Source organism: Piliocolobus tephrosceles, chromosome 1 (assembly GCF_002776525.5).
Source record: "Piliocolobus tephrosceles isolate RC106 chromosome 1, ASM277652v3, whole genome shotgun sequence".
NCBI lineage: Eukaryota > Metazoa > Chordata > Mammalia > Primates > Cercopithecidae > Piliocolobus > Piliocolobus tephrosceles.
Window position 1 is genome coordinate 186,967,318 of NC_045434.1, and position 9,927 is coordinate 186,977,244.

Sequence of the window (9,927 nt, forward strand, 5' to 3'; positions counted from 1 at the left end):
CCTCCAGCCTCAGTCTCCTGAAGAGGTAGGACTATAGGTGCATACCACCACACTCAAGTAAAATTTTTTTTGAGACAGGGTCTGTATCTGTCATCCAGCTGGAGTGCAGTGGCACGATCACAGCTCACTGCAGCCTTGACCTTCCCAGGCTCGGGTGATCCTCCCAGCTCAGGCCCTGAGTTAGCTAGGACTACAGACATGCACCACCATGACTGGCTACTTTTTTGTAGCGATGGGGTTTTGCTATGCTGCCCAGGCTGATCAGAAACTCCTGGGCTCGAGTGATCTGCCAGCATTAGCCTCCCAAAGTGTTGGGATTACAGGTGTGAGCCTCAACAATTTTTTTAAATTTTTCATACAGGCAGAGTCCTGCCATGTTTCCCAGGCTGGTCTCAAACTCCTGGCCTCAAGTGAATCTCCCGCCTTGGCCTCCCAAAGTGTAAGGATTATAGGCAATAACTACCACGCTCAGCCCCATGTTCACATATATTTTGACAGTACTCATCAGTTTTATTTAATTTCAGAAAAGAAGACCACATTCTAGAGATGCTCTTCATATTCTTCCCATACATATTCTCTGCCAGAAGGCAGTGCCTTCTTTCTTCCTCAATCCTATTCCCAGTCATAAGTGATTATACAGGAGTAGGAAACATTTGCCCAAGCTAGGCCAATCAGATTCTTTCTAACTTCATGTGCACTGTGGTAAAGAGGAACTAACCATTTGGAGGCAGCCATAGTAGTGCATGTGAAAACAGAGGAAGCCAGTTTACCGAGAGGAGACTGGAGCAGACATGCAGATAAATGCAGAGGCAAGAACTCAGGAGGCCCTGAGAGAGCAATGCGGGGAGCTGCTCCATGATGACTTTCTAGTTCCAGAGCATATCAACTGTATTTCTTTGTCCCTGTGTGGGTCCACTATAAACAACCTTTTATAAAGCTGGCTTGCAAGCATTTCTGCTCTGTTAGAGTCTAAGAGCCAGACTCTAGCTAGAACAGACCCAAAGTGTGAAACTGCTCCTTCAACTTTTTTTTTTAAACTACTATTAATATTGACATGTTAAGTGGACAATTACAAACCCTGAATTAGAAGCTGTTTGGCCATGGAACAGGTCTTCTAAAGTGCTTCTGAATTAGTGTCTGCACTAATTCAGTGTGTCTGCACACTGCATCTACCCTGGGGTTAGATTGCCACTCATTTATTCATTTGAAAAAGTATTCAATAATAATACTTGATAGTAATTACTATGTTCCAGGTACCATACTATGTACTGAACATACAATGGGAGCAATATAGTCTCTGCTTATTTGCAGCTTGCTTTCTATTGGGTTAACCCTAAACACATTTAATTTAAACACATTAATCAAATGATTGAAACACATACATAATTGATATCTCCTAGGAAATATTATACATGCATTCACATATGAACTAACTCATTTAATGATTACATTATCCTATGGGGCAGATACTATTATCTTATCTTTTTTAACATATTAGAAAATTGGAGGAGAGAGAAGTTAAGTAACCTGCCCAAGGTTACACAGTTGTTAAGTGGCAGAGCTGGGATTCGAACCTAGTCTGCTCGGTGCCATCACCCATACTTAACCATCACATCATACTCTCTCTCAGTACGAATGAATAACACTCTGAGGTCAAGGATGAATCTGAACCAATTCCTCTGTTCTCATGTAGGCCCATTTCCCCAGATGAGGGCCAGGAAGCTGAGCATATCTACCCAGTTACTAAGAGTGACTGAAGGGAGCCCCATCAGCTACCTCTGGCGCTAGGACAATGCATGGAACTTGGGCCCAAGCTACTGGAAAGGAGCTCTAGTCAGTGCCCATCCTACCCTGAGCCCTGCATAGCCATCTCAACTCCCCAGACCTGCCAGATTTCTGAGGTCTTCAGAGAGATTCCTGACGAGGGATGCCAGGTCTCATGGCTAGCTGTTTGGCAAATGCCTCCAAACAGAGGGTTGCCCTGCCCAGGGCCTGCATCTCCTGACTGTACTCTGGGTTCTTTCTATTCCAGAGCATCCATCCATAGGCAGCTGCTCTGATTCAGAAGTTTTCTCACATCCACGCCTGCCTCTTCGCCCCATTTCCTGACTGCATCATTGCTCACTGGGATGGTGCTAACAGCCTCTTCATGGGTCTGCTGGGGCCAAGTATCTCCTTTGAATTCTTCTTTTTCACAACTGCTACAATGAACTTTCTAAAACATATGCCTATGTCCTGCTCTTGCTTTAAAAATAATGGGTCCCCTTAAGATATTACCATTAGGGGAAACTGGGTGTGATACTGGAACTGTCAAGACTCCTTTGCAGTTTTTTATAAACCTAAACTTATCCCGAAATAAAAAGTTTGTTTAAAGAAGTAATGACTCACCATATCACTTACCCTGATACTCAGGATGCTGTGTCAAGCCCCCGCCCCCTGCTGCCTTCTCATCATTCCCTGAGGGTGTCGTCCTGTAGGAAACCTCAATACCCATACATTGTTTGGAGTGCTTTTCATACCCTTAACCTGGTAGCCTGATGAGCCCCTAAACAGTTGTATTTATTTATCAGACATGAATAGAATTTTTTTTTTTTTTTGAGACGGAGTCTCGCTCTGTGGCCCAGGCTGGAGTGCAGTGGCCGCATCTCAGCTCACTGCAAGCTCCGCCTCCTGGGTTTACACCATTCTCCTGCCTCAGCCTCCCGAGTAGCTGGGACTACAGGCACCCACCACCTCGCCCGGCTAGTTTTTTGTATTTTTAGTAGAGACAGGGTTTCACCGTATTAGCCAGGATGGTCTCGATCTCCTGACCTCGTGATCTGCCCGTCTCAGCCTCCCAAAGTGCTGGGATTACAGGCTTGAGCCACCGATGAATAGAATTTTTAACTCTGTATGAAGCACTTAACAAATAACTCATGTGATCTTTACAACCATCCCATAAGGGAGCTACTATTGCTAACTCATTATGCAGATGGGAGAATTAAGGCATGCACAAAGAAGTTCAGTAACCACACATGCCCCAAACCACACAAAGGTTGTATTCAAACCCAGGTAGTGTAGATCCAGACTCCACACTCTTAACAAGGACATTGTGCTTGCTGCCTTTTCAGCTCTCAGAATTCAGCTTAAGTATCACCTCCCCTGGAAGCCTTCTTTGATTCATTTCCAGCAAAGTTACTGTCTTCTCCACTCTCAGATACCATATCCCTTTGTATATACATTCATTTATTTATTCAGATGCTCATTTAGTCAATATTCATCAAAGCATATATACTGAGCTCTCACTATGTCGTATCATTTTTCTAGGCACTGGGAATCTACCCGTCTGCAATACTCTGTGTAATCCTGTATTGGAATGATGTGTTGATCTCTCTCCCACTCTGGACTATTTCTTCAAGCTATTAATCTTTGTAGCTCCTTTAGAAGCTTGCACAGTACCTACCATGTGGTTTGTCCTCAGTAAATGCTTCGCAGGAATAAATGAATAGTTATCAAGAATTGTGATGACAGTAATGATAATGTCAACCATTCAGATGAGTCTACTGTGTGACTGGGACAGTGTGGGCTGTGAGCCAGGGGCCAGGTACATCATCAGAGTTGAGCCCTACGCCAGGAGGCTCCTGCGGAGATGACAAGTGCCTTCTGCATGTAGCCCAAGCCATCTTTGTCACTGTGATTATATCTGCCATTAGTGTTGGTGTTATGCTGCAGTGTGGCAGGTGCCAGCAGCAGACTGGCTTGTCACACTTCCTCATGGCAAGAGAGGCATCAGGGGGGCAAATGCTCCTAGAAGATGAGCAGCAAGGAGGACCAGACTCAGGCTGAGCTTTCTGCTGTGAGTCTCAGCAATCCGAACATCAGCTCTGGGTGGCTGGGGCCGGGGCACATTTGCATCTTACTCCTGTCTCTGAAGTTCAAAGCCCTGGATATATTAAGCATGGAATATGGAGAACTGGGATGCTATGGAGCAGGAGTCACCAAATTAAAGGACCATGAGCAAGAGGACTCATCAACTTTCATTGGATGAGAGCCTGAGTGCATGATGGGGTAGTTTGGGGTGGGCTCCATGGAAGTTGGGTTGGAGGTGAGAACGGAGGGGAACAGGTAAGGCGGGGCTTAACATGGTCCTGACTGCCTTCATAGTCCCATACCCTGGGAGGAGGCATCCTAGGCTTTCTCATTCTGTATAATCTCTTTGGATATCAGAAGTCAGAAGACACAAATGATACTTCAGATGTTTGTGCAGAATCCTCTTACGTTCTCTATGACTTTTCCTGAAGGATTCCAGAAGTACTGTATTCAATTATTATAGGTTTCCTATGTGACTGGAATTCTCTAAAAGTCAGGTCTATTTCCCTGCCTCTGGGCAAGTGGTTGAAACAATTATAGATGGCAAATAACAGTTGTTTGCCAGTGAGGTGCTTGATGTAGTAAGTTTCAGACCGTACAACCAGTCTCCGATCATGGACCACTTCAGTTTTACTGGGTCTGCATCAGCTCCTGTGAGGCCTACAAGTGTTGTGTTTTTGGTCATCAGCAGATGTGACTGCCCTGATCCCTGGGGATAATGCAAGGATTAGGAAGGTGCCATTTGTCTGAAAGCCCCTGGGATACCGGAGCCTGCTGCTGAAGACATCAGGCAGCCCTGATGCTTGCGTTTTAGGCCAACCACACGCTCCAGGGATGAGGGGAGGCAAAGATGAGATATTCTAGGGAGAGATCTTACTTTCACGTGGAGAAGCTAAAGCCTAGCGTGCAGTGCAAGACCTAGCCGCAAAGTTTATCCAATCTCTAAGCCTCTGATTTTCAGTTAAACTTCTTTCTTAAAATTGGCTCCATTCCAAAGCTTCCAAACTTCTTTTTCCTGGGTCAGTACTGGGGAAGCAGGAGAGAGAGAATTTGAAATTAAAGACGGTTATTTATTTATTTATTTTATTATTATTATTTTTTGAGATGGAGTCTCACTCTGTTGCCCAGGCTGGAATGCAATGGCTCAATCTTGGCTCACTGCAAGCTCCACTTCCCGGGTTCACACCATTCTCCTTCCTCAGCCTCCCGAGTAGCTGGGACTACAGGCGCCGGCCCCAATGCCTGGCTAATTTTTAAACTATTTTTAGTAGAGACAGGGTTTCACCGTGTTAACCGAGATGGTCTCGATTTTCTGACCTTGTGATCTGCCCACCTCAGCCTCCCAAAGTGCTGGGATTACAGGCGTGAGTCACCGCGCCCCGCCTATTTATTTTTTTTTGAAACGGAGTCTCCCTCTGTTGCCCAGGCTGGAGTGCAGTGGCGTGATCTCAGCTCACTGCAACTTTTGCCTCTCCAGGTTTAAGCAATTCTCTGCCTCAGCCTCCGGAGTAGCTGGGATTACAGGTGCATGACACCAAGCCCCGCTAATTTTTTCTATTTTTAGTAGAGACGGGGTTTCACCATCTTGATCTTGACCAGGCTGGTCCTGAACTCCTGACTTTGTGATCCACCCACCTCAGCCTCCCAAAGTGCTGGGATTACAGGTGCGAGCCACCGCACCCGGCCTAAAGGAGGTTATTATCTCTTCTGGTTCTATTTCTCTAAGACTCTGCTTCTGTCACCTTGAGGTACTCTGGACTACAAAGGATATTGCCTTTCAGGGTACTTATTCCAAATCTGCACAATTTACTCATTTGTACTTTACTCTTTCTCCAGCTGCGCCCAAAACACCCTCACCCATCCGTCTCCTTTGCCCTGCCTCTCCAGTTGAGGCTTTGATGGGCTGCCTTCCCCTTTCCAGATGTTGGTTTGCTACTCTTCCTTCCATCTGGTCTGACCTCCCTCTGGCCCAACTTCTTCTGTGATGGACTTCCTTCTAATACAGACCTGGGACCTCCTACACTGATAGGTGGCTCCCATAGACAGTTCTTACCTGCCTTTGCTTGGCCCTTTGAATTGGATGGCTCTGAGGCTTGATCATCTTTGAAGGTGGTGAATAATAATAACATTTATTGAATGCCGACTGTATACCTATAGGAACTAGGCTTAGCACTTTAGTTTATCTCATTTCATCCTTACAACCACTCTGTAAGGTGAAGCTACCATGCTACCATGATCATCTCCCATTTTATATCAAATGAAACTGAGACTCAAAAGTGTTGACTGGCCAGGTTTGGTGGCTCACACTTGTAATCCCTGCACTTTGGGAGCCTGAGGCAGGAGGATGGCTTGAGCCCAGGAGTTCCAGACCAGCCTGAGCAACATAGTGAGACCTTGTCTCTACAAAGAATACAAAAATTAGCCAGGTATAGTGGCACACACTTGCAGTTCCAGCTACTTGGGAGGCTGAGGTGGGAGGATCCCTTGGGCCCTGGAGGTGGGACCTGTAGTGAGCCCTGATTGCACCACTGCACTCCAGCCTAGGCGACAGAGTAAGACCTTGTTTCAAAAAAAAAAAAAAAAAGTTGACCATCTTGGTGAAGGTTTCCCAGCTAGCAAGTGGTAGAGTCAGGACTCAAATTCAGGCTTCTTTTATTTCCAAATACAAGCTTGTAACTACCATGTTGCATTATTTATCCAAGTTGGAGGAACTGAGTTTTCTGGAACTTGACAAATATCACTGGTGAGCATGGACCATTCCATGGACCATCAAGATATATGTGTCTGGAAGAAAGACTCCTGAGCCGATGCAGAAGGTTCTAAATAGAAATGTGATGAGGAAAGATGAATGTCCAGACTAAAGTAAAAGTAGATCCCATGAAGGACACAGAAGTGATAAAGGTGCTTTGTAGGAAAGGAGGAGGCTGGTCATTCATGCAGAAAAATGCCTGTAAAGAGGATTTTAAAATGCTACATATGACTTTAGGTGTCTAATCATCCATAGAATATGGATAATACAAAAATGAACTTATCATATTACCCAATCCGGGTGTACAAACAACCTCAGAGGTACCACGAAGACTTTGTAGAACGGGGCACCTCCCTTTAGCATGCGAGGCAGTGTTTTATGCAAAATGGGCCTAATAAGGCCAAAACCTTGGGAGACGGGGGCTTTTCCAGAGGGGCAGCTAGTGTATGTCAGATGCAAAAGAGGAGGCAAGGGCAGCACTGAGAAGTGAAGCCAAGCACAACTAATGAATATTAGTGGTTCAACATCAAGAGCAGCTTCTGAATCAAAGGTAGGACCAAAGAGTAAAGCTAAAGTCACCAAGGGTCCAGTCAGAAGATGTCAAGTGACCTGGCTATCACTGGCTGAAGAAATGAGGCAGGAGAAATGGAAGCTTGAGGAGGAAGGGGATGGTCATTTAATGAACCATAATTCTGGCAAGTGATGTCCTGCTAGCATGAGACTGCTTCCTGTCAAGCCGTGGACTGCTTTAAAAGTGCTGACTTACACCTAGCAATGGAAAGATATACCTTGTTCCAAATAAATGTATTTACTGGAAGGGATGGTGTATAAACCATATGACAAGAAAATATACCTTAGTAGTGGGTGTGAACTTTACACAACACTCATGTGTAAGAAGTGGCACATTTTTCTACATTGTATAAATATAATTTAAGCCCTCACCTGTGCTGATTAACAGGACATTAAATTTCAGAAATATTTCTGAGGGCTGTCCTTCTCCCTAGGATTGATTATACAACAATTCTGAACAAAGAACACTGGCTTGGATTGGGTTCCCTAGAAGCAGAGTTTGAGACAGGGATTCTTGTTCAAGTGATTTACTAGGGGAGTAATTTCTGGAGAAGGGTGTGGGAGATGCAGGGTGGGACACAGAGTAAAAGGTTTGCAAGAATGTGATCTCAGCTGATTCTACAAGAAATATCTGGAATGCAAGTTGGACCATAAAATTAGTTCCCCAATGAGGCAACAGAGCCCGTCTTTTCTGTCCCTGTGTCAATTAGTTATTGGTCAAGGTGGGGTACAGCCTCCCAGGTGAGGGGAATGACAATTTTCCAGAAGAAAGGGCAGTAGTGAGTGGTTGTCAATCAACACAGCTGAAGGGTGGTGCACTGATAGATCCACTACAGTCCACACCCTGCACCTAACAGCTTCACTTGCTTCTCACATTAAATTCACTTTGTCTAGGCATAGCTTCTCCTGCATCCTGGTTGCTCACAATTTCTGAGAAAACTTACAAGAGGAGGGTTTATGGAATGAAATATAGCCCAGGCTGTTGCACTTGGTCCTGAGCTGTAACTGATAGTCATCATCTCCCTATTCTGCCATTTAGACTTTCCTGATGACTTGGCTCACACTCTCATTCTCATGTTGTCCCGGTCACCAGACCCTTGTCAGGCTATGGTTGCTAAAATTGCCCATTTGTAGTTCAACTGGGCATGAGAATACCAAGAGATGTTCCAGCGGATCACCTGAGTGCCAGACAGATTCCCTTCTGCCCTCATTAGGCAACAGCAGTCCTATCTCCTCATGATGATTAGGGTTAATTACTCCTGCCAAATTGCTCATGCACTTTTTTTTTTTAGTATTTAATAAGTTGATTTATTTAATGTAATTTCAAACAATTATGAATAATGCAATGTACAGTAGAATCACATCCTGATTTTATTTAGTAATACTCACCAAGTTTAACTCCATATGAAGTGTAAAGCTTGATATCATTTATGATGTCTATCAACTGTACCAAAAGTAAAACGTTTAAAAACAACCATCTGAATGTCAAGATTTTTCTCCATAAAGGACTTGCCACCTTAAGGGACCCACGTCTGCCTGAAACATGAGCCACATCAATGCCGGTAAAGGCCTGTATAACCTAGTCTGCATCCTGGAAACCTCTTCTGTCTGGGGCCCCCCACACTAGCTGGTCTCCTGGGAGAGGGAGCAGGCAGGTTCTGGGAGTCAAGCACACGTTTGAGCAAGCAGCACAATAATCCATCTTAAGAATCCTCATTCTGGGATGACTCCACAATTCCTAAACAGCAGTCTGCAAACTCCACAAACAAGGGCTCTTGCATGTAGACTCTCATGAGCTTTGCTTTGTCTTCCCCCTGATCGAGGTTGACCATCAACTGCCTGAGGTGTGGATTGAGCAATACGCTTCTTAATGTTGCAGATTCCCCTAAATTCTTTAAATTCTGCAAAGAAACTCTGTCTTCTTCCTCATCACTATTGAGAAAATCAGCTATAGAGTCATCATCATCTTTGTTTTCCACAGGCTTTATGGTTTTGGTAGGAAGAGCTGATCTTATTTTTTTCTCAACAGGACGAGCTTCAGGATTGCACTGTTCTTTGTGCTTCCGGAAGCAGGCTACAGAGCAGTAGGGCACGCGGCAGGCCGGACAGCGGTATTTGGGCTTCTCCAAGCAGATCACGCAGACGACAGTGCTACATCTGAGCGACGCCATGGTCACGGGGAAGGAGACTGCTTCCCGCGCCACGCGCGCGTCTGCTCATGCACTTTTACCTGTGCTCTCTGGATTTGCTTAAGCTTCATCCAAGATATATCACATCCATTTTATGATTGATTACAGCTGGGCCCACTTGTCATTTATAACTTGGTGGGTTTGTCAGAATCCAACTCAATATGGAAAGAAGCAGCTACATGGCCTTTTAATGTGCTACGGTCAGACACTCAGTTTCTACGGGATGATATGCCTTTGAAGTTTGAGGTACAATTCTTCCATTGTAAACTAATAGAACTTTCGTCCGGCATTTTCCTCTACCAAAGATACTTCTAGTAACATGTGATCAGCTAAGTCAAATGACCCAAGTGGCAAGGCTATTTATATTGCAGTCTGCTGCTGCTGCACAGCTCTTTCTTGCTCTGGGCACACTCAAAGCTGGCAGTCTTCCACATGTCAATAGATGAGACTACCACTCAATATCCAAAACAAAAAACACAAAGCCTAATTTATTGCTCACATAAGTATATGCTGGTCAGGCACAGTTTCCTCTAAGAAGAGCAGATTGCTAATCTTAGAGTTTGGGGAAAG

The 9,927-nt window shown here is 44.8% G+C and overlaps 1 protein-coding gene across 1 annotated transcript; it reads right to left on the bottom strand.

Annotated features, from left to right (window-relative positions):
- Positions 1-8,516: 8,516 nt before the first annotated feature.
- LOC111555874 (zinc finger HIT domain-containing protein 3) lies at positions 8,517-9,385 on the bottom strand. The gene has a single exon (XM_026457232.1). It carries the CDS (start codon positions 9,337-9,339, stop codon positions 8,872-8,874), a length of 468 nt encoding a protein of 155 aa, XP_026313017.1. The 5' UTR covers positions 9,340-9,385; the 3' UTR covers positions 8,517-8,871.
- Between the last annotated feature and the right edge of the window lie 542 nt (positions 9,386-9,927).

What these genes read in the sequence shown, in the direction of transcription:
- LOC111555874 (XM_026457232.1), bottom strand. Translation starts at nt 9,339, where the DNA reads ATGGCGTCGCTCAGATGTAGCACTGTCGTCTGCGTGATCTGCTTGGAG.